At 42.5% G+C, this 24,623-nt stretch overlaps 1 protein-coding gene across 7 annotated transcripts in view; it reads left to right on the top strand.

Annotated features, from left to right (window-relative positions):
• The window catches only part of FARP1 (FERM, ARH/RhoGEF and pleckstrin domain protein 1), a 360,795-nt gene that overhangs the window by 212,418 nt on the left and 123,754 nt on the right, over positions 1-24,623 (top strand). For all 7 annotated transcript variants that reach the window (XM_038415957.2, XM_038415977.2, XM_043504705.1 and 4 more), the window contains exons 3-5: positions 8,228-8,332; positions 17,200-17,242; positions 18,539-18,617. In XM_038415957.2, the coding sequence (XP_038271885.1) occupies positions 8,228-8,332; positions 17,200-17,242; positions 18,539-18,617 (227 nt within the window). The remainder of the gene's footprint in view (positions 1-8,227; positions 8,333-17,199; positions 17,243-18,538; positions 18,618-24,623) is intronic.

Raw genomic sequence — 24,623 nt, forward strand, 5'->3', positions numbered from 1 at the left:
TGTGGCTTTTTTCTGTACCCAGGTCCACCGGAACAGGAGGGTCAGGGACCTATGGCTATGACCTCTCACTTTTTACCGCTATAAGGGAGGGCAAAAGAGGGGAGGGGGCGGAGAGGAGTGGGCGAGGTCTTGGGAGGAAGAAGCAATGCAGGAGTGGGGCTTCGGGGGAAGGGGCAGCACTAGGGTTGCCAACCTTCTAATCACACAAAACCGAACACCTTGCCCCCTACCAGAGGCCCCACCCCCACTCGCTCCATCCCCCTCCCTCTGTCACTCATTCTCCTCCACCCTCACTCACTTTCACTGGGCTGGGGCAGTGGGTTGGGGTTCAGCAGGGGGTATGGGCTTTGGGCTGGGGTTGCAGGCTCTGGGGTGGGGCCGAGGATGAGGGGTTTGGGTTGCAGGAGGGGGCTCAGGGCTCGGGCAGGGGATTGGGGTGGGCTCCAGCTGGGGGTGTGGGCTTTGGGGTGGGGCCAGGGATGAGGGGTGTGGAGTGCAGGATGGGACTCCGGGCTGGTGAAGGAGGTTGGGATGAGGGGTTTGGGGTGCAGGAAGGGGCTCCGGGGCTGGGGCAGGGAGTTAGGATGTGGAGTGATGAGGGGTTTGGGGCACATGCGGGGGTTTGGGTGCGGGAGCGGGGCTGTGGGCTCTGGCTGGGGGTGTGGGATGGGGCTGGGGATGAGGGGTTTGGGGTGCAGGAGGGGACTCCAGGCTGGCTGGGGCGGGAGGTGAGGGTGCAAGGTCCAAGTGGCGCTTACCGCGGCTCTGAGGAAGCGGCTGCCAAGTCCCTGCGGCCTCTAGGCACATGGGTGGCCAGGGGGCTCTGCACGGTGCATGCTACCTTCACACCCACAGGCGCCACCCCCCCACAGCACCCATTGGTTCTGGTTCCTGGCCAATAAGAGCTACGGAGCTGATGCTGGGGCGGGAGCAGCGCATGGAGCTTCCCAGTCTCTGGCTGTCCCAGGGCCTAGGAGCTGCGAAGACCTGGAAGCCACACGGAGCTAGGGCAGGCACGGAGCCTGCCTGGGTCCCTGCTGCGCCACCAACTGGACTTTTAACGTCCCAGTCAGTGGTGCCAACTGACGTCCTAGACGGCACAGGGGGATGGGACCACGGTTCGCGCACCAGTGGCCCCCCCCCGCACTTTTAGGAACCTTTCATTGGTCCTGCTTACATCATCTGTTTATTCATTGGGAATTCTTTAAAGTTGAAGATCTGTTAGAGAATTAAAGCATTTCCCCACTGAAGAAAGTATAAATACCCTTACCCTAATTAAAAAAAAATAAAATAAAATATAAGGGTGAATTGTGTAAAATAGAAATAACTAGCAAAGAATGGTGAATGCGCAATGTAATGCAAGTAACTTTGATTCAGTACCTTCGTAGCTTGCTGCTAAGTGTGATTATGCATATTAATCATAATTCAATGTTCAGTGGGCTGACATTCCCTAAAAATGTAAAGTGTCTTTTACAATGTAATTTCACAGAGCTAAAAAAGGCCAACTCAAATGCATTAAACACTAAGTATGTATAGCTTGAAATGAGTGAGCTTATTTTCACTGAAGTAAAATTGGCATGTCATTTGAGTGTTGCATAAAAGCCACCAGAAAAAGAGCAATAAGAATTATATTGTCCCATTAAGTGACTGCTATCCAAGTTAGGAATTTTTGTGTGAGAGTTGTTAATGGAGCTGCTGGTCTGTGAGGTGTTTTCTTCTTCCTCTGATACCTTATCCTTGGCGACGTCAACTTCCAGACTGATGTCCCACTCGACTCCTTAGCCTCTGCTTCCTCCTCCCCATTTGATCTGCAGTGGTGGATCACTTCCCGCACTCAGCACAATGTTCTCTTGATGTTGTCATCACTAAATATTTTTCTCTCATCTTTCTACCACAGAGTTCCCTTTCTCTGACCACCCTCTTGACACCCTGCCCTACCGTAACCTCCAGTCCATTAGTGGCTATAACTTCTCTCCTGTTTTCAATCCCCTCCTTCTTCTTCTGTCAATGACATCACTGACTCCCTCTAGTCCACATTTTCTACTACTCTCCACTTCTTCATATCCCCCTTTTCCACCTCAAAGTCTGTCCCACCAACACCACATCTCAGATTCACCTCCTTTATCCAATGTTCCTGCATTTCTGAACACCTCACTAGAAAGTCCCAGCAGACATGAACTTCCTCCAATAACAAAACTGTTTTCTCTTCCTTCAGTTCTGCCATCTTGCCAGTCAAACAGCTCTACTTCTCCAGTCACGTTGACTTTATGCCCACAGTCTCAGCTGCTAAGTTGACAACTTGGATTCCCTCCCAGCTCTTGTGCCCTCCTCTTCCACATAGGATCTTGCTGACCTTTTTCAAAAAGGTCAACAAAATCCAGCATGACTTGCCCCTTTTCCCATCATGCTCCCCTCCTTCTCCATGTCATCTATATTGAAGTTTCTATCCTTTTGTTGTAGTGTCTCCATCCCTGAATCATAATTTCCCCTGCCTTCCACTCCCTTATTCATCTTTCTCCTTAGCTTCTCACTCTCTTTTCACTCCTGCTTACAATAGAAGCATGCTATGGTGTCCCCTCATCTAATCCCTCCTCCCAGAAGTAAATGACCTATGACCCCATTTGCCTATACTCAGCTCATTTCTCACCTCTGCCTCCGAGATCATCAAGTGCATCTTCTACATCTGTTGCCACCTCCATCTCTGTCTGCCTTCTGACCATGGGTTTCCATTGCAAGTGGTCTTACCAAGCCTCAAATGAACATCTTTATAGCAGATCTCAACCATCTACTGCTTCTTTCTCTTTCTTGATCTCGATTGCTTATGGCATGTTAAGCACATTCTCCTTGATATCTTGATTTTCACCACTCTGTCCTCTCCTGAGTCTCCTCCTACTTCTCTGGTTGTGTCTTCTTATCCTTTCACAAAGCTTCAGCTGCCATCTCTATGCCAACACTCACAAATCTACTTCTTCCCTCCTGACTTGCCTCCCTCCATCCAATCGCACACCCTAGTTTGTCTTTGATATCTCCTCAAATTCATCTCACCATTGGCTTAAACTTAACCTGGCTAACCTAAACTCCTTGATTTCCCCCCCCCCCTTTCCTCTCTTCCCCCTTTCTTTGTGAGTGTTGACAGCACCATTATCATCTCAGTCATTCAGGCCTGGAACCTAGATACTGTATTGTTCTAGCTTCCTCCTTCCCTCTTGTGCCACTTACCTAGTAGCATTTGAATTTTGCTACTCACTTCTCCAAAGCGTTTCTAATATCAGGGCTTCACTCCGACCACACAGCTAACTCTTGTTGAGGCTGCCATTATAGCTTGTCCTGACTACTTTGGGGCCTCCCGATAATGGGGCACATTATCCTTGTCAAGTCCATTCACAATGCAGCTACTAATATTTCCTTATCCAACATTATGATCGTATCACTCTCCACCCTCCGTATTACTCCACTGGGTCCCCCTTCTCCATTCCATAAAATTAAAGCTTCTTGTCCTACCTTCCAGGCTCTACACAACTCTGCTCCTCCCTGCTTTCACTTCTCTTGTCACTCCTCTGCTCTGCCAGTGATGCCTACCTTGATAGATCACTTGTCCACTCATTCCCCAAGCATCTTCGTGTTTTCTTCCTCATCACCCTTTACACATGAAATGCTCTCCTGGAAAAACTAGTCTGTAAGGCCAATACACTGTCCTCTCTGAAATCCCTCTCCCCTCTTCCCCCCCCCCCCGCCACCCAATGGCATGTTTCTCCTGTGATGCCACTGGAAAATTTCCCAGTGATAATGCCTACTTATATACTGGTGGGGCTAGATGATGTCTATTTTATTTATTCATAGATTTTTATCTCATAATTTAAAACAAATGAATGTAAGACTAGGAGTCAATTTGTGCACATAGCTGGTCCATTTGACCACATGTTCCTGTCAATGTCATCTTCATCCTCTCTCCAACTTTCCCTTTTTTTTTTTTTTTCCTTTCTCTCTTGGCTGCACCAATTTGAGCCTTGTCTTAAGTTAGATTGGGGGCTCGTTTGAACATGCACCATGTCTTTCCTTGTACAGTTGCTGAAACAAGGGGCCTTGATTCTGACTGATGCCTTTCGACACTACCATAATACTTAATTATGCTATAATAACATCAGAAAACAACTGAATTTTTTTATTTATACTCAGGTAATCTTTAAGTTGTATAATACTGTATACCAACAATTTTTCAATGTGTTGCAATAAAATTAGCATTTTCTGGTTGTTTTCTTACATATTCAAATATATGATGATGTCTGTTTATATTACAGTAGCAACTAGATGCTCCCACAAGGGCCTCATTGTGCTAGTCACTGTACAAAAATGGAGTGAGAGATCCTCCCTGCTCTGAAGAGTTTACAGCCTAAATAGGCAGGAAGGGAAAGAGACACAGAGAGGTCCAAGAGTGGTCAGTGTCAGAACCAGAAATAGAACCCTAGGTCTCCTGACTCCCATTCCAGTGCCCTCTCCACTGGACCATGCTGCCAGAAGATGCCTGCCAGTTTCTGTTTGAAAGAAAACATGCAAGGTAGCATAAGCCATGTGTATAATGCCAGTGAGACTAAGTGATTTTAATGCAAATAGAATCATAGGTGCGTTCATGTGTTCATTCATAAGTGTGTTCATTCTTGAATGTTCCTCCCGAATATTACATATTTCTCTGTCAGATCATATTTGTTGTGAGCTTAATTACTGCTCTTTGGGTTCCATGCCAAGTAACCTGCTGAATTTTTATTTTATTGCATTTCGACTGTCATAAGAATATCATTTAGTTTATTGCATTAGCCTGTCCTAAACTAACGTCTATATAGAACTAGCCACTTGCTAAGTTCATGTGTTTTTTAATTTTATACCTTTGTTCCCCCGTTGCTGTTCTAGGAAGACCAGGACCATAGGCGCAGAATCTTGGCAGATGGTAATTTTACACATATAATATCTCCAACTGAATAGATGCCAGGCTTCCTCTTGATTTAGACAGATCAAAATTGAGACGAACTTTAGAATAATGGTTTTATTTACAGATGCTTGAAAAATAAACGCTGTATGTTGCATAAGTCACACACTATAGAAAATGCAGAATGACAAGTGTAGTTACTTGGCTTTAGGGCTGTCTACATGCATATGAGGACATATTAGAAATAAATTGCATGAAAACACACAGCTGCTTATAATCCTTGTCTGAGGTCAGACATGCGTGCTTTGCTCACTCTGTGTGAGCAGTGCAGGGGGCTATGCCTTGTCTTTTTGTGGCTGTCCTAAATCCTGACCCTTCCCCCCAGATGCCTGTTTTCCTAGGATATATTATTAAAGTTTAAAACATAAGTACTTGGAGGTTTAGGGACACCCAGAGCATGGGGTTGCGTCCCTTACTATCTTGGCTGATAGTCATTGAATGTCCTATCCTCCATGAATTAATCTAATTCTTTTTTGAGCCCAGTTGTTCCTTCACAACATTCCCTGATAATGAGTTCCACAGGTTGACCGTGCATTGTGTGAAGAATTATTATCTGATGCTTGTTTTAAACCTGCTTCCTGTTGCTTTCATTGGGTGATCCCTACTTCTTGTGTAGGGGTATTCATCACTTCCCTATTCACTTTCTCCACACCATTCATGATTATATAGACCGCTATCATATCCCCCCCTTTAGTCGTCTATTTCTAAGATGAACAGTCACACGCTTTTTAATCTCTCCTCATATGGAAGCTGTTCCGTATCCGTAATAATTCTTTGTCAGTTGTAATATATCTTTTTTTGAGATGAGGTGACCAGAATTATTCAAGATGTGTGCGTACCTTGGATTTGTTTAGTTTGATTGATCTGACAGTCAGACACACATTGTCATTGGATATTATAAAAATACTTGTAAATATACATAATGCAATAGGTCTGAGAAGTCTTGATTCCGGTTCTCTGGTTAGTTAGGTGAAAGCAATGTCCTTTGACGCCTCAGTGGGCAGTCATCCATTATTAATAAACAGTCTTGTGCAAGCTGGACAAACTTTAGATTAATCTGGGAAAAAGGCCCAGGGCCACAATTTGAACAAAGCCTCCATATTGCATATGCAATTCTTGTTTTAATAGACATAATTTGGTGTAAGTGTTGTATTTCGGTTTCATTCCTTCTGTTCCATTGTCTCCAATGATATTTATCTAATTAGAGGTACCTGGCATTTTGTTCATTAAGAGAAGATTGCGTTCTGTCTATGTCTTTATACTACTCTTATGGGGGGGTTATTGAGAATATTTCTGTTTTAGAACGTGTGAGTATGTGAATTGAGCATATTCAGATATAATACTCTAAAGTATAGATGTGACTCACGTCTGACCAAATACTCATTGGCTAGAACAAACTTCCTCTTTTCACACCTCTGCATCCTTCCTTCCCTCTCACCACCACTTTATTTTGGTTGGGATGGGCTTTTGTATATGGGATGGGCTTTTGTACAATTATTACTTGATATGTTACATCATGTTGGCAGTGTTATACCAAATGTGCCAAACTTCAGTAACACTTTTTACACTTATTCTTCCTGGTGTATTGTCTTGAATGATGTTTGTATGACAATTGTTTGTTGTTGATGACAATAAAAAGTGGCTTAATAAAACAATGTAAGGTGATTTTAGCTTTCGGGAGCTGAAAATCAACTGGAAATGAGTTAGAAGCAATCTGAGTCTCTATTTATACAGAAACCTGCTAAATGAGTTTACACAGAGATGAATTGGCACTTCTCTTCAATCTGTGTTCTAAAACCAGCCACTTTTTAAGGATTCTACGTGCACCTTATGTCTGCAGGTGATAGAGCTTTTGCTTTGGTGATAGCTACGTCTTGTGTACGTTAAGGGAATTATTTTAATTTCTCTAGTATAGAATTCACTCCTCCTGGATATCTATTTTATTATTTGTTTTTCGTAACCCACTTTTTGGTAACATTTGATGCATTCACAGCTGCAAAGGTGCATCATAATCTTTGCTCTGGATATGGATTAACTGGTGTGTTGATAGTAAATTTTCTATGGTCAACAGTTTTAATCAGTTTATTTAAGTAATTAATGTGCTTTTTGTAGTGGCCCAGCCACTCCCCAGTCTTTATTCAGGCCTAATTTGATGGTGTCAAGTTTGCATATTAATTCTAGTTCTGCAGTTTCTTGTTGAAGTCTGTTTTTGAAACTTTTTTTGTTGAAGATGGGATACTTTTAAGTTTGTTAATGAGTGTCCTGGGAGATTGAAGTGCTTTCCTGCTGGTCACTACAAAAAGTAATTTTCCCTCTGTTGATACTCGCACCTCCTTGTCAACTGTTGGGAATAGGCTACATCCACCCTGTTTGAATTGGCCTCGTTAGCATTGACCCCCCACTTGGTAAGGCAACTCCCATTTTTTCATGTGCTGTAATATATATACCTTCCTACTGTATTTTTCACTCCATGCATCTGATGAATTGGGTTTTAGCCCACGAAAGCTTATGCCCAAATAAATTTGTTAATCTCTAAGGTGCCACAAGGACTCCTCATTGTTTTTGCTGATACAGACTAACATGGCTACCCCTCCGAAACCTGTCACCACCACACAGAGACTTAGGTTGACTTAATTATGCTGCCCAGTGGTATGGGTTTTTCATGCCCCTGGCTGAGGTAGTTAAACCACCCTAATTTTCTATTGTAGGCCAGACCTAATTAACATTTGACGTGGGAGGGAAAGAGGGATACAATCAAACATCTATGCTGTTTGTAAATAAATTGCCAACTAACCTCATCTACCCTTCAAACGAATTTTAACTGGCTTATTTCTTATGTCCTGAGGAGAGGGTAGTGCCCTTATGGTTCAGGAATTTAGTGTGTAAGGGATCGTATGGAAACAAAGCATGAATATGCCTCTTTTTCTCACCTCTATTTTAAAAAAATTTCTAAAAAAAAAATTAGGAAAATCAGTTTATTTTTATTTGAATGATAAAAATCTCAAGTACCAGTCAGAGATACGGATATTCAAGGCTATAGGGATATTCTTAATCTGTTTAAAACTGGTAGAATAATTGTCACCTTTATCAGAGGGATGATCAGGGCATTAGTTAGCTCATGTTTTGTAAATTATTTTAAAAATATAGCTTGTTCTCTATTGCTCAGCATTAACATTTTATTGTTTTGCTAATAAAGCTACTCTTGTTAACGAACACTGTGTAACCTTTTGTTGTTTCTATTTCCAGCAAAGAGCTCCAGGGAAAGTTTTGTTGGATGCAGTTTGCAACCATCTGAACCTTGTTGAAGGTGATTATTTTGGCCTTGAGTTTCCGGATCATAAAAAGATCATGGTATGTGAATGAGATTCATTTCTGACTTACTTTCATCTACACATTTTATGTATATTACAGTCCCTCCTTCCCCACCTACCCTACATTCAGAAAACATTTTAAAATGTGGTTTTATTGAAGGTTTCGGTGGGTTTTGCTCAATGGGGATGATATGGAACTGTGTTTAAAAACTCATCTCAAACCCTGTTTCTCATTTATACATATTGAAGATAGGAGTGGTGTTGTAACCATAGTAGCTGTTGGTATAGAGACTAAACACCATTTTAATTTTTGATTGGTTTGGATTGTGACAATGGTAAAGTCCTGCCTGTAGATGGGAAAAAGTCACCAATATTATGACACAGTTCCATAAAAGGCATCTTTTCTATCCAAAGGGCAATAAAAACAAGTCACTGTTCTTTATTTGTTACACTTTGCTGGGTTTTTTTTCCTTTTAGTCAGCGATAAAAATCCTATTCAGGGAGTTCTGTAATACAGGACAGGTGTGATGGGTATGACACTTTGTCTCTGAAAATACATTACTTGACTGCAACGGGCATTTATCATTATATCGTAGAGTGAGGGGAAGAGATTGCGAGAGTGTGTTAATAGATACACATCAGTTTTCATTTTTAAAATTCCATTTTGCTTTAAATCTTAATGTGTCACTGTGGCCTACTGAACTGTGTTCCGGTTAGTTGGATGCTGTGGCCATTGCATTCTTATGTATACTTTCTTTTACCCATATGGTGAATTCTGCCCCAATACACTAGACAGCCTAAAAGATATACATTAGGGGCAGTTATTTTAACTTCCTGCCTGAAGGGAACAAGAGTTCTTAATTTAGGGCGGGAAAGAGGGTTTATCTGTCACTAGAGTAATCTGCGACCATTGTTTTGTGCAATTTTTTTATGCAAAAGAACAGAAATTAATATTACTTAGTTCTGGGCTAACATTTACTGAGAACAAAATAGAAAAGTGAACAGTAATATAAAGTTAATTTTAAAAAGTAATAAACGCCAGCCCTTACTTTGGATTTACTTGAAACATTAATTTTAACAGGTAATTTCACAATCTTCCATGCATCCTCAGCTAACATTTTGGTAACTCTTATTGACAGTAATTTAAAACAATGTATGAACATAGTTGTGCAATAATGTCACAGTGGACAATATAGCCATTACAGCTATGCGAAAGAAATATTCAGATTTTTCACTTTTGTGTTTTGTAAAGTTGCAAACATAAAAGTTATAGTCCTAACAGCATATGTAATTTGGCCTCTTTGTGTATATGCAGTTATTTATATAACTGTGTGGACTGTTCACTTATAAGCCGTAATATCTATGTGCAATGTGGATGAGTTGAAGTTGCTTTTGAACCATAACTTTTCATTTCTTGAATTCTGTGGAGGAAAAGCATTATCCACAATGTAGAATTTTACATCATGCATAACAGAGAATTTGCATTTAATTGCTTTGCTTTTAAAAAAGTGTATGCACTACATTTATATTTATTTGAATATGGTTCATTGCTTTTTCAAATAGTGTATAATACAAAATGAAAATATATGCCTGAGCATTTGTTTGGACATTATCATATGCAGATGAGATCATATATTCAAACACAGGTCTACTTACTGCAATGTGTAGAGTTCCAGATCAAAGATACTTGTATGTTTGTTTGCCCGGCAAGCCATAGCACGATATGTTTGTAGAAGGCAAGACTGTCACTTGTCCTAACTTGGTTGCATAGACCAGTGGTCTCCAAATTGGGGTGCACAAGACCATCCCTGGGGGTGCACAGCAGGAGGAGCGCCGCCAAAGAAGCGCCCCTGGAATGGCGGCAACAGCGCCCCTGGACCTTTGATTCTTTGGCGGCACAGCTGGGCTCTCCCTACTCCATCTTCGGCGGCATGCCGGTGGCAGCTCTTCTTTTTTTTTGCTTACCTAAAGCTGGTCCTGGGGGTGCGCGATTCAAAAAGTTTGGAGACCACTGGCATAGAAAAATAAAGATGATGTTGCATTGATCACTGCTTCACACATTGGGGTGTGAACAGACTCTGCAGAGCTGCACCTCTCTGTTGAAACACAAGCGCTGTTGCTAACTCTTGCAATTTTATCACAAGTCTGATATTTGATGTTTTTCTCAAATATACAGCTGCTGGGATCAGATTTACTTGTGAATCTCCGCTTTCATTTAAGAAAAAGTTTCTGTCCCTCAAAGTTGCAGCGAAAAGCTTAAAAACATGAACCCTAAATGCTGTATAACAGAAGTCAAATAAAAAGAACTCCCAAATTTTTTTTTATTTCCTGCTTTTAAAGCCACACCCATGATTTTAAGGGCCTGACTCCTGATTTTTGAATGCATGCTTTTGGCAATATTGGTGAAGTCTTGGTTTTGCCTCCATTCCCCAACATGCCAGTAAGCTGCACCTTGGAAGGTTCTGCAGTAACTCTCTGCTCTCCTATGACAAAGAGAAACTGGGGAAGGAATGGGGACTCTCTGGATACAGAAATACTGCAATGACATGGCTGTGCAACTTCCTTTATGCAGGGCTAGACTGCAATCTAGCTCTAGCTCAAAACAAATTGTGCAGAATCATATGCTACTGGGTAAAATGTGGAATGCCCAGACTCTTGTGACTTGGTTATTTCTCAGTCAGTCTTTTTTTCCCTCCAAACTTGGCAAGCACACATTCTTCACTGAGGGATTGTGTACATGCCAAGTTGTAACTTCTGAAACAAAACCCTCTGAGTTATCAGAATGCCAAAGAATGCTGGAACTAGTTTTTAAACAAGTGAAAAACACCATTTTTCCATCCTTGAGTAACTAACAAATGACCAAATAGATTTTCTTCACACCTTCCACAAAAAAAGTGAGGGAAGTCACCTTTTGAAGTGGAGCAGAAAGAGAAATTTCATCCCACAGGGAAACTTTTGTGAATATATAAGTCCTTGAATAATAGGGCCTTAGGACAATAGTGCCTCCAAGGAGCTACCTCAGCTCTGTAATAACTATGAAAATAAATAGTAATAGGAACAATTTTAACAGAACCATTTGAGGGTCTGTTGGTCTGTGGTTTCTGAGGCTATGATTCTATAATATGGATATTTTGAGGGTGTCCCAGGCTCTGCCTAATTAAAAACTACTCAAGGTCCACTTTAATTTGTGTGTTCATATTAAAAATATATTTTTGTTTTTCCTGAGAGGAGAGTGTGATTAATCTGCTCTTTGGGGCAAATTTTATGGCTTTTAGATTGTTCCGTACCCCTTTTGAAGTCTGAGCACCATTCTTCCTATAACTCTAGACATGTATTTATTAACTGAAGGCTGAGATGTTTCTCCCAAACTCCCTCCATCTCACATTGGTTGTTTGGCCTCTACGTGGTTTTGCTGCCCACTGTAGCCTTCTGCAACACACTACACCTCTGTCCATGTCCTTTTGACTAAGTATGAGTGCAGTTTTCAGGTCTAAACACCCTATTTTTGTTGACCACCTCCCCTTAGAAGTTGAAAGACTTTACACAGGGCTGGTCTGTGTGAAACACTGACAATAGTAAAGACATGATTTATTAAGATAGAGAATAATAAGATCAAAATAAATAAAATGACGTGGCATAACATACCATCTGAGTACTTTGAAAAGCTCAATGATGTGGGCTGCTCTTGCAGAGAAGAGAGAAAATGTTACATGGCTATAAAGTAAAATCCTTTCCCTCAGACTTTGAGTACTGTGTCTGCCTTACGCTGCTGTGCAGATAGAACCCCTCATCCATCCTTATCCAAGTGGTTGGTGTTAGAGTTTGTTGCCCTATCATGGAGAAGTCCTCTCAACATTTTCACAGGTGTCTCCATGAGGAAGAAATTCCCCATTCACTGTCCCCAGTACCAGGATTATTGTCTCCTAATCACTCCTCTGAGTTTCCCAGCCTTATGCTTTCCAACTAATGTCAGAAGCACCCATTGCCACGTTTCTTTAGACTAATCTAGGTGATAGTCTTGATTTGCATTGCCATTGTTCCTTGCTGGCTTGTGTTCTCCTGAGGGGTACATCCTGTTTGTATCTCTGCTCCCTACAGAGGCACTCTAGGGAGACTTTTAAATTTCTCTTAGCAGTTTTTCCTTACCATGGCACACTGAGTTGTCTTTGAGTGCTGGCCCCTATTTCGCTATGGGGTATGCGTGTGCAACATGCACCTGAGACTGGAGAGTTGCTTGTAGGCAGCATCCATGGGCCTGTGCCCCTGCTCTCCTTGTGCTCCACACTGAGAATATAAAGGGTGGTGCAGATCGATTGCCTCTCTAGTTCTTTCTTACTGCTGCATGGCCTGCATTGGAATCTTCCAGTGTCTGGGAGCTTCTCCTTTCTCTTCATCCATATATTCAAAGTTACATTATTCTTCCTTGTTGTTAGGGTTTTGATAGTTAGGGTTGGCTAGTTTGAGTCCTCACCCCAGTCTTCCAGTGCAGGATTTGGCTTATGCCCATGATTCTGGGCTTCAAAAAACTGTTTCTTGTCCCCACTCCTTTTCACTGAGTGATGACCACCAGTGCTATCTCTACTTCCTTGGGCAAGTGCATATCTCTATCAAGTGCAATATCAGATGCTCCTTCCCCACCGAATGCAGCAGGCACGAGAGCTCCGACTTCGAAAACACCCCCTGGAGCAGGTAATGAGATGTCAAGAGTAAGGCCCTGCAGCTGTGCCTGCTCAGTACTCCTGACACCATAATGAGCCAGCTAGGCTGTCCGATGGACCATGCTGTCAGATTGGCTGAGGAAGTCAGCAGTAAGTCAGTCATCTTATGCCCAGCAGCAGCAGTAGCTCACTGGCTGCTCAATGCACACTACCACGGACTCCTTGCTTCCCTGTGCTCGTCTGTCTCCAAGCCCTGCTCCTGCTTTGCTCCTCCACAGCTTCAACCCAGATCCTGCTCTGCACCCAGCCTTGCTCCCGTCCTGATCCAGCCTTGCTGCTGCCTCAGAACCAGCCCTGCTTCTACCTTCCTTGACTCCTGGTAATCCGATTCCAATGCTCGGCTCTGACTCCTAACTTCAGCTCTGTCTTGACCCTGGGTTCTGTCATTCAGACTCTGTCTTGGTTCTGACCATCAGCCCTGATTCTGACACTGTTGTGACCCTTGGCTCTGGCTTTGACTTCAACCATTAGGTCTGACTTCCACTCCGATCACTAGGAACGACCACCTATAACCCAGTCTGCTGACATGAGACCCCAGTCTGAGCAGGCCAGGGAGACCCCACCTGTACATTGTCCAGAGTCGGCAAGGTACATGCCCACTAGCTCTGTGCCTAACTCTAGAGCCAAGAGGGCAGAGGGAAGGACCATCTGGTTGGGCTCCCTCGTGAGAATAAGGAGCATTTTTGCAAACAGAAAAGCAGATCCCCTCTTAGTCCCTCTAAGAAGAGACATCCCTCCTCATCCTCATTCAGGTCAGGTGAGCCTTCAGGCATAGGCCACAAAGACTTAGATCATTCTAAGTCACATGGGCATAATCAGAAGACACGTAGGTGCAAGACTTCTTCGGTACCAGCTTTTGAATTGACCTCGACATCGACTGTGGTACTATCTAAACCAAAGCACCGAGACCTGAAAGATCAGGAACCACCTGTACTGTCAGAGATCTTCAGAGAAAATCACTGGTAGTATTATCACAGTTCCATAAGGAATCACCACCTACTACCACTCCAGTGGCATGGAGTGACAGATCACAACCTCCAAAGGTAATGGTCACTTATACCACTCCTGACAATATCTTCATCCTGCCAGACCCACAGTCTCCCTCGTTATCGGGACTGATCCTCACCGGGAAGATACAGTCTCTTCTCTAATGAAGAGTAATACAGCAGGAATCCCCTCAACATCATGAAAAAGGGTTCTACTCAAAGTATTTCTTAGTTCCCAAGAAGAAAGGAGTCTGGAGACCCATTCTTGCCCTGTATCAACACAACGTTCTTGTTTGCAAACTGAAATTTTGCATGGTTACTTTGGCATCAATAATACCATCCCTAGAAAAAGGCACACTGTTCACAGCTCTTAATATGAAAGAGATACTTTTATGTGGACATTCATTCCTCTCGCAGACGATCCCTCAGGTTTGTACCGCCACTATCAGTACAAAATGTGCCACCGTGAGCATTCACAGAAGTGTTCTGAAAGGTAGCAGCTTAGCTCAGTCAAGGTGACACCACTGTCTTTCCATAGTTGGACAACTGGCTTCTGACTGACAGGTCTTGCCTGGAAGTCTCAACATTAAGCTTTTTGCTGCTCCTTTTAGCATCCCTGGAAATCAGTATAAACATGTAAAAATCTACCTTGTCTCCAATGCAGACCATATAATTTATAGACGCGATATTAGATTCAATCAAGGCGAGAGTCTGTCTTCCCAGGCACAGATTTCATGTCATAAGTGCTCTCAGAGACCTGGTTACACACAACCCTTGAACATCAGTTCGAGTGTGCCTTGCTCTCCTGGACTGTATTGCATCATGTATTTATGAAACGCCATTTGCCAGACTCCACCTTCGTTGCCTGTAAGCTTGGCTATAAGCAGTGCATCTACCGAGCAAGCATAGCATGAATACCATAGTAACAATTCCCTCTGAGGTGAGGGCCCCTCTGGCATGGTAGAGAGCCACTTGATGTTTGTGCGACATTACCCTATTGGCGGTATACCTCCCAGGCATCCAGAATTCACTGGCCTCACTCGAGGCAAAATGCCTACTGAGGCTGTTGAGTGGGAGTTACCTGATTCTGTAGTAAACACCTTCACTGAGTGGGGAGCCCACACTTGGGAAGTGGAAAATAAACTGCTCCAGCGAAAGCCCAAGGTCAGTACTCTAGGGCCAATGCACCACTCCTACCTTGGACCAATCCCTTTGGGTATGCCTTCCTTCCCATCCTGCTACTAACTCGAGTTCTACAGAAATTCAGCTAGACAGGGCACAAGCCATCCTCATTGCTCCCAGCTGGCCCAAAGCCAGATAATTTTGATGTCCAAGCCTCCTCCAAATGTCATCCTGTCCACCTATCAGCATTTGGACCTGTGCAGATCTCCTGACCCACAAAAGTGACAGGGTCAGGCATCCCAGACCCCATGCTCTTCAGCTTGTGGCTTGGTATTTGGATTGTCAGCGAGCCTAGAACACTCCTGCTCTGAAGCGATACAGGTCATCATTAACAGTAACTGGAAGGACTCCACAAGAAAATACTGCCTGTCCAAATGGAGGCAGTTTTTTGTCTCAACCCAGCAAAGCCATATATCCTCAGAGACAGCAGATATTTCAGCTATTTTGGAATATCTTCTTGCCCTCAAGGTGATGTGCCTCTTCCTTAGCTCAGTGCACTTTCATCTGGCAGCAGTTAGTATGTGTCATTGTCTGCCAATGGAGAGTTACTTGATCTTTACCTACCTGGTAACAGCCAGGTTTTTGAAGGGCCTGATCAGAACCTTTCTGTCAGTCAAGAAACCAGCCCCTGACTGGGATCTTAATTTAGTGGTCTCCATACTCTCTGAGCCACACTTTGAACCTTAGCTATGTGTTCCATATCTCACCTGTTAATTAAAGTTGCCTTCCTCATTGCCAATAGGGTAGGTGAACTTAGAGTGTTAATGGTTGACCCACCGTACATTACACTACACATTTCATCAGGATAAAGACTTGCTGTGACTGCACCCCAAAATTCATTTCTAAAACTGTTTCAGAATTTCACGCAAACCAGTCAATTCACTTACCTGTAATTTTCCTGAAGTCCCATCCCTCTAGAGAGGAGGGGAGACTTCATTCCGTCGATGTGAGATGAGCATTAGCATTTTACTTCGGAGAAGGAAACCAATCAGAAAAATCACGTAGACTGTTTGTTGTCATAGCAGAACACATATGAGGTTAAGCTGTATCCTCTCAGAGAATATCCATGTGAATCTCTGTCTGTATCCTACTCTATCAGTTAGCATAGCTTCCTCTCTCACGTGGGGTAAAGGCTCAGTCTACAAGGGCACAGGCAGCCTCAGTAGCATCACTTCAAGAGATGCCTCTGATTTATATTTGCGAGGCATCTACGTGGAGTTCCATCCACATATTCATGAGACATTACTTGGTCCAGAACACCTTTTGCGTCCTCACACCCTCCTCCTCTCTGAGTACTGGTTGTCAGTCACCACCAGCAGAATACTCTCAGGAACCAGGACTCGAAGAAGAAAGAGAAGTTACTTACCATATTGTAACTGGAGTTCTTTGAGGTGTGTGGTCTCTGTCTGTATTCCACTACCCACCCTCTTCCCCTCTGGTTCAGCTCGTGATCTGCTTTTCAGTAAAGAAGGAACTGGCGAGGCGGTCAGTCCGCCCCCACCCCTTATGCACATGAGGAGAGCTGGGGCACAGACATGGGCCAACAGACTCTGCTTGCAAGAATTCTTCAGTGTCAGGTGCATGAAACACATGTGCACCCCCAGGGGAATACATATCAGGACCACACATCTCAAAGAACTCCACTTACAGTAAGGTAAGGAACTTCCCTTTATTGACGCCCTTGAGACTGTGACACAGTTTCACTTGAATTTTGTTAAAATCTGGGATAAATGAGGGAGAAATATACCCCTTACTCTATGGAAGATACTGTTTTCCTCTATTTCTGAATGTATATTGTTTCTAAGGGCGAGGCACTGTGACAGCAGATTAGGTATCTAATTCCTTTTGATAAAGAATTAATTATATGGAGGAAGAAAACCCTTTGTGGATAACTTCGGGAGTGTATGACCATAAGCAGTCTGGAAAAATAATGCATATATGAATAACTTAGTATAAAGGAGACTACTACTGTGCTAGCAGTAGTTTATTCAGATTTTGTAATGCTTTCTTTTGTTTTTTAGGTGTGGCTGGACCTTTTGAAACCTATTATGAAACAGATTAGAAGTAAGTGCTTTCTTTACGTCATTTACTGTATCAGTCCAAAAATAGTTGAATTAGATCAGCGGTTCTCAAACTATCAGTCGGGACCCCAAAGTGGGTCAGGACCCTGTTTTAATGGGATCACATGGGTTGGTTTAGACTCAGGGCCTGGGACTGAAGCCGAAGTCCGAGCCCCACCGCCCGAGGGCTTCAGCTTCATCCATGGGTGACAGGGCTCAAGTTACAGGCCCTCCTCCCAGGTCAGTGAGACTGGAGCTTTGCCCTCCCCCCACCTGGGGGGCTCGGGCAGGCTCAGACTTCGGTGCCCCTCCTGGGGTTGTGTAATAATTTTTATTGTCAGAAAAGGGTCTCACTACAATGAAGTTTGTGAACCCCTGAATTAGATGAAAGGGGCTCTCTCAGTTAGAACATTCACTTTATATTTTTTGGGGGGGGGTTGCCATCAGATATACTCCAATAATACATAATGTGTGCTATTAAGTTGTAGTCATAGTGATATTTTAAAATCAAGCAGTCTGGTAATTTAAAATTAATCTTTGGTTGCCAACCAATACTTTGTTTAATAGCTAATATTTATACATGCACACAATACACCTTTGACCAGTGTTAGAGTTTATTACAATAGCGAGGAAAGAATGCAATTTAAATATTACCAATTTACATTTGTATATAACCTGCTTAAGTTGTTGATAATATCCCTTTGATATTGAGCTTACTGAGTCAATTTCTACCGAACCCAATGATCATCATCATGTTTCTGTATTTAAAGTGTTTTACTTTTGTCATTTCTGGTTTTAAACTAAACTTTATGTAGAAACACACAAGGACTGTTTATTACAAAGCCCATTGAAGGAGCCAGACAGTGACAGATTTTAGAAAGTTGTTTCAAGAACTAGAGGTAACAACTTTATTTCTAGTGGCATCAAGGTAGGACTCGAGGATGTGGAAACAGGAATATATGATAGAAAGAAAGAAAGAAAGAGAAAGAAAGAAAGAAAGGAATTAACAGAAACGGTGGTTTACTTAAGGGTGCAAAATTGTCAGCAATATTCAGGATGGGGGAAAAGATAGGGGGAAAGAAAGAGAAGGGAGTAGAGAAAAAGACATTAGTGAGAAGGTGTTTAGGCTTCCTTTTATGATCTATTAAACATAGGTTATTAACTAATCTGAGGAACATCAAAAATACTAGCAGGAGACGCAGACTAAAGCATATTATTTTAGACTTAATAGTCTATTTCTGTATGAGACTGTGCAGACTGTTAAAAATGTTTCATGAATTTTCTTTGATCTTTTTGCTAGGACCTAAGCATGTTGTCATAAAATTTGTGGTGAAATTCTTTCCACCAGATCATGCTCAGCTGCAAGAAGAACTGACAAGGTTAGTGATTCTGTAATTCTGCTTTTTAATTCCTTAATGGATAGCAGTGGGGAGGAAAATGGGAAGCACCGGAAGATGAGGGCAGAGGGGTCTATCTGAGTATCCCTTCCATTACCTCTCCTCTCCTCGGGATGTAATTCATTGGAGCACGCTGTGCAAAGAAGCACCAGGGAGATGTGATGCAGGAGCCCACCATTTCTTATGCAATGCAGCAGGAGCTTTCCAGGAGGAGCAGTGGGATAGGGGAACTAGCCAAACTCCAGTACTTTCAGTCCCTAGTGGACCTGAACAGTGAAGGAACCTGGCCCCCTTGAGAACTCCTCTCCTTGAAACCATAGCCCGACTATCTGGGAGAAGCTGAGGCTGCCAAGAGCAGCAGCTGGACCACATGATCACATAGTCCTTTTGAACTCATAAGATTCACAAAAAATGTTTTATGACTGTTGGTGGTGTCGGTGTGTGGGAAAACTGTGAGGGAGCGGAGCGAGTAGGGTGAGGTATAAGAAGAAACAAGGGAGAAAACATATATCTACTATGGCTAAATTGTGTACTAAGATATGTGCTTAATTTTTTATTCTCATTAAAGTGGTGGTTTAAACTTTATTCAGTTTGTGAAGAAATACACGCTAGCTCAGTTATCCTTCTATCAGAAAAAGAGGAATATTCCTACGTATGTGTATGTAGAATCATAGTATTATGGAATATCAAGGTTGGAAGGGACCTCAGGAGGTCATCTAATCCAACCCCCGGCTCAAAGCAGGACCAATCCCCAACTAAATCATCCCAGACAGGGCTTTGTCAAGCCTGACCTTAAAAACTTCAAAAGGAAGGAGAATCCACCACCTCCCTAGATAACCCATTCCAATGCTTCACCACCCTCCTAATGAAAAAGTTTTTCCTAATATCCAACCTAAACCTTCCCCAACTTGAGACCGTTACTCCTCTTTCTGTCATCTGGTACCACTGAGAACAGGCTAGATCCATCCTCTTTGGAACTCCCTTTCAGGGAGTTGAAATCCCCCCTCATTCTCCTCTTCTGCAGACTAAATAATCCTAGTTCCCTCAGTCTCTCCTCATAAATCATGTGCTGCAGCCCCCTAATCATTTGTGTTGCCCTCCACTGAACGTTTTCCAATATTTTCACATCCTTCTTGTAGTGTGGGGCCCAAAACTGGACACAGTACTCCATATGAGCCCCCAACAATGCCAAATAGAGGGGAATGATCACATCCCTTGATCTGCTGGCAGCGCTCCTCCTTATACAGCCCAAAATGCCTTTAGCCTTCCTGGCAACAAGGGCACACTGTTGACTCATATCCAGCTTCTCGTCCACTGTAACCCCTAGGTCTTTTTCTGCAGAACTGCTGTCTAGCCGCTCGGTCCCTAATCTGTAGTAGTGCATGGGATTCTTCTGTCCTAAGTGCAGGACTCTGCACTTGTCCTTCTTGAACCTCATCAGATTTCTTTTGGCCCAATCCTCTAATTTGTCTAGGTCCTATCTTATCCCTACCCTCCAGCATATCTACCACTCCTCCTCCCAGTTTAGTGTCATCTGCAAACTTGCTGAGGGTGCAATCCACGCCATCCTCGAGATCATTAATGAAAATATTGAACAAAATCGGCCACAGGACTGTCCCTTGGGGCACTCTGCTTAATATTGGCTGCCAACTAGACATGGAGTCGTTCACTACCTGTTGAGCCTGATGATCTAGCCAGCTTTCTATCCACCTTTATAGTCCATTCATCCTGCCCATACTACTTTAATTTGCTGGCAAGGATACTGTGGGAGACCATATCAAAAGCTTTAGTAAAGCACAGGAATAACATGTCCACTGCTTTCCCCTCATCCACAAAGCCAGTTATCTCGTCATAGAAGGCAATTAGGTTAGTCAGGCATGACTTGCGCTGGGTGAATCCAGGCTGACTGTTCCTGATCACCTTCCTCTCCTCCAAGTGCTTCAGAATTGATTCCTTGAGGACCTGCTCCATGATTTTTCCAGGGACTGAGGAGAGGCTGACTGGCCTGTAGTTCCCCGAATCCTCCTCCTTCCCTTTTTTAAAGATGGGCACTACATTAGCCTTTTTCCAGTCTTCTGGGACCTCCCCCAATCGCCTGATCACGTCCCTTGATCTGCTGGCAGTGCTCCTACTTATACAGCCCAAAATGCCTTTAGCCTTCCTGGCAACAAGGGCACACTGTTGACTCATATCCAGCTTTTCGTCCACTGTAATCCCTAGAGCCTTTTCTGCAGAACTGCTGCCTAGCTGCTCGGTCCCTAATCTGTAGTAGTGCATGGGATTCTTCCCCCGATCGCCATGAGTTTTCAAAGATAATGGCCAATGGCTCTGCAATCACATCAGCCAACTCCTTTAGCACCCTCGGATGCAGCGTATCTGGCCCCATGGACTTGTGCTCGTCCAGCTTTTCTATATAGTCCTGAACCACTTCTTTCTCCACAGAAGGCAGGTTACCTCCTCCCCATACTGTGCTGCCCAGTGCAGTAGTCTGGGAGCTGACATTGTTTGCGAAGACAGAGACAAAAAAAGCATTGAGGGCATTAGCTTCTTCCACATCCTCTGTCACTAGGTTACCTCCCTCATTCAGTAAGGGGCCCACACTTTCCCTGACCACCTTCTTGTTGCTAACATACCCCTGAAGAAACCCTTCTTGTTACTCTTAACATCCCTTGCTAACTGCAACTCCAAGTGTGATTTGGCCTTCCAGATTTTGCTCCTGCATGTCTGAGTAATATTTTTATACTCCCTGGTCATTTGCCCAATCTTCCACTTCTTGTAAGCTTCTATCTTGTGTTTAAGATCAGCAAGGATTTCACAGTTAAGCCAAGCTGGTCACCTGCCATATTTATTATTCTTTCTACACATCGGGATGGTTTGTACCTGCGACCTTAATAAGGATTCTTTAAAATACAGCCAGCTCTCCTGGACTCCTTTCCCCTTCAAGTTATTCTCCCAGGGGATCCTGCCCATCAGTTCCCTGCGGGAGTCAAAGTCTGCTTTTCTGAAGTCCAGGGTCCTTATTCTGCTGCTCTCCTTTCTTCCTTGTATCAGGATCCTGAACTCGACCAACTCATGGTCACTGCCTCCCAGTTCCCATCCATTTTTGCTTCCCCTACTAATTCTTCCCTGTTTGTGAGCAGGAGGTCGAGCAGGAGGCCCCTAGTTGGTTCCTCCAGGACTTGCACCAGGAAATTGTCCCTTACGCTTTCCAAAAACTTCTTGGATTGTGTGTGCACTTCTGTATTGCTCTCCCAGCAGATATCGGGGTGATTGAAGTCCCCCATCAGAACCAGGGCCTGCAATCTAGTAACTTCTGTTAGTTGCCGGAAAAAAGCCTCATCCACCTCATCCCCCTGGTCTGGTGGTTTATAGCAGACTCCCACCACGACATCACCCTTGTTGCTCACGCTTCTAAACTTAATCCAGAGACTCTCAGGTTTTTCTGCAGTTTCATACCGGAGCTCTGAGCAGTCATACTGCTCTCCTACATACAGTGCAACTTCCCCACCTTTTCTGCCCTGCCTGTCCTTTCTGAACAGACATGAGGTTCAGAATGGGGGAGCCGGTCAATATTTTTTGTTGAGAAAGTTTTCAGGCTGAAAAATACGGTTTAATCGAAACCAAAATTTGTCATGGGAACATATTAGGGCTGTCGATTAATCACAGTTAACTCACGCAATTAACTCAAAAAAAAAATTAATCATGATTTAAAAAATTAATCATGATTAATCGCAGTTTTTAATCTCACTGTTAAACAATAGAATACCAATTGAGATGTATTCAATATTTTGGATGTTTTTCTACATTTTCATATATATTGTCTTCTGTGTTGTAATTGAAATCAAAGTGTATTTTTTATTACAAATATTTGCACTGTAAAAATGATGGAAAAAAATAGTATTTTTCAATTTACCTCATACAAGTACTGTAGTGCAATCTCTTTGTCAAGGAAGTGCAACTTACAAATATAGAATTTTTTTTTGTTACATAACTGCATTGAAAACCAAAACAATGTAAAACTTCAGTGCCTACAAGTTGACTCAGTCCTACTTGTTCAGCCGATCGCTAAGACAAACAAGTTTGCTTACATTTACAGGAGAGAATGCTGCCCTCTTCTTATTTACAATGTCACCAGAAAGTGAGAACAGGCATTTGCATGGCACTTTTGTAGCTGGCATTGCAAGGTATTTATGTGCCATATATGCTAACATTCGTATGCCCCTTCATGCGTCAGCCACCATTCCCGAGGACATGCTTCCATGCTGGTGATGCTTGTTAAAAAAAAAAAAAAAAATGCGTTAATTAAACTTGTGACTGGACTCCTTGGGGGAGAATTGTATGTCTCCTGCTCTGTTATACCCGATTCTGCCATTTATTTTCATTTATTTTATATTTTATATATATATATTCATTTCATATATTCATTTATTTTATTTTATTATAGCAGTCTCACGTGATGACCCAGCACATTATGTTCATTTTAAGAACACTCACTGCAGATTTCACAAAATGCAAAGAAGGTACCAATGTAAGATTTCTAAAGATAGCTACAGTATTTGACCCAAGTTTTAAGAATCTGAAGTGCCTTCCAAAATCTGGAGGGTGTGGAGCATGCTTTCAGAAGTCTTAAAAGCGCAACACTCCTATGAGGAAACTACAGAATTACACAAATTCTGCTGGTGGCATCTGACTCGGATAATGAAAATGAACATGCGTTGGTCCGCACTGCTTTGAATTGTTATCGAGCAGCACCCGTCATCAGCATGGACACATGTCCTCTGGAGTGGTGGTTGAAGCATGAAGGGACATATGAATATGTAGTGCATCTGGCACGTAAATATCTTGCGACACTGGCTACAACAGTGCCATGAGAATGCCTGTTCTCACTGTCAGGTGACATTGTAAACAAGAAGCGGACAGCATTATCTCTGGCAAATGTAAATGTTTGTCTGAGCGATTGACTGGACAAGAAGTAGAACTGAGTGGACTTGCAGGCTCTAAAATTTTACATTGTTTTGTTTTTCAGTGCCGGTTTTTTGTACATAATTCTACATTTGTACGTTCAACTTTCACGATAAAGAGATTGTACTACAGTACTTGAATTAGGTGAATTGCAGAATACTATTTTTTGATTTTTTTTACAGCGTAAATGTAAAGTGAGCAGTACACACTTTGTATTCTGTGTTGTAATTGAAATCAATATATTTGAAAATGTAGAAAACATCAACAAATATTTTAATAAATGGTATTTTATTATAATTTAACAGCGTGATTAATCACAATTAAGTTTTTTTTAATTGCTTGAGAGCCCTAGAACATATGAATTCTGATGAAAAAAAATAATTCTATGGCAAAGGCCATAATGACGCGTTTTCTTTCATTTCAGTCAAAACATTAATTTTTTTTGTTTCAACATTTCTGATTTTTAAATTTTTCAGAATATTTTTGTTCTACAAAATGTTGATATTTCAGCTCTCTGTTCTGATCCAGAACAGAAACTAATTTTGAAATGTTGACATTTCCCATGGGATGAAAATCCTGGTTTCCAAAAGGTTTCCTCCTATCTGTGTAATCTTTTTATAAAATCCATCCCCACCTTGGTGTTCCTCTGCATTTATTCCTGGCTTCTTTTATTTTGGTAAGTGAACCATTGAGCAGAAAAAATATTAATTCCTTTTCCTAGCCTTGAAATTGAAAAAAACCCAAAGTGTTTATTTGAAAGGCTGGCTAAAAAATATTAAAGGACAGGACTAAATGAAAACTTCTAATATTGTGTGACGAGCAGAGAATTTCCCAGCTCTGAATGTAGCAAACTGAATATTCAGTAGCTTAGTACGTGTACTGTAAATAGATTTTAGTTTCTCTTTCTGCACCTAGAGACATGGTTCTGAATCCTGATTACTTTTTTTTTTTTGGTGGTTAATTTTAAATGTGCAGGCTAAGAATCTTGTATGTGAATGTTAAAGCGTATGTTTGGGAGAGTGTTAT

This window comes from Dermochelys coriacea, chromosome 1 (assembly GCF_009764565.3).
Source record: "Dermochelys coriacea isolate rDerCor1 chromosome 1, rDerCor1.pri.v4, whole genome shotgun sequence".
Lineage (NCBI taxonomy): Eukaryota > Metazoa > Chordata > Testudines > Dermochelyidae > Dermochelys > Dermochelys coriacea.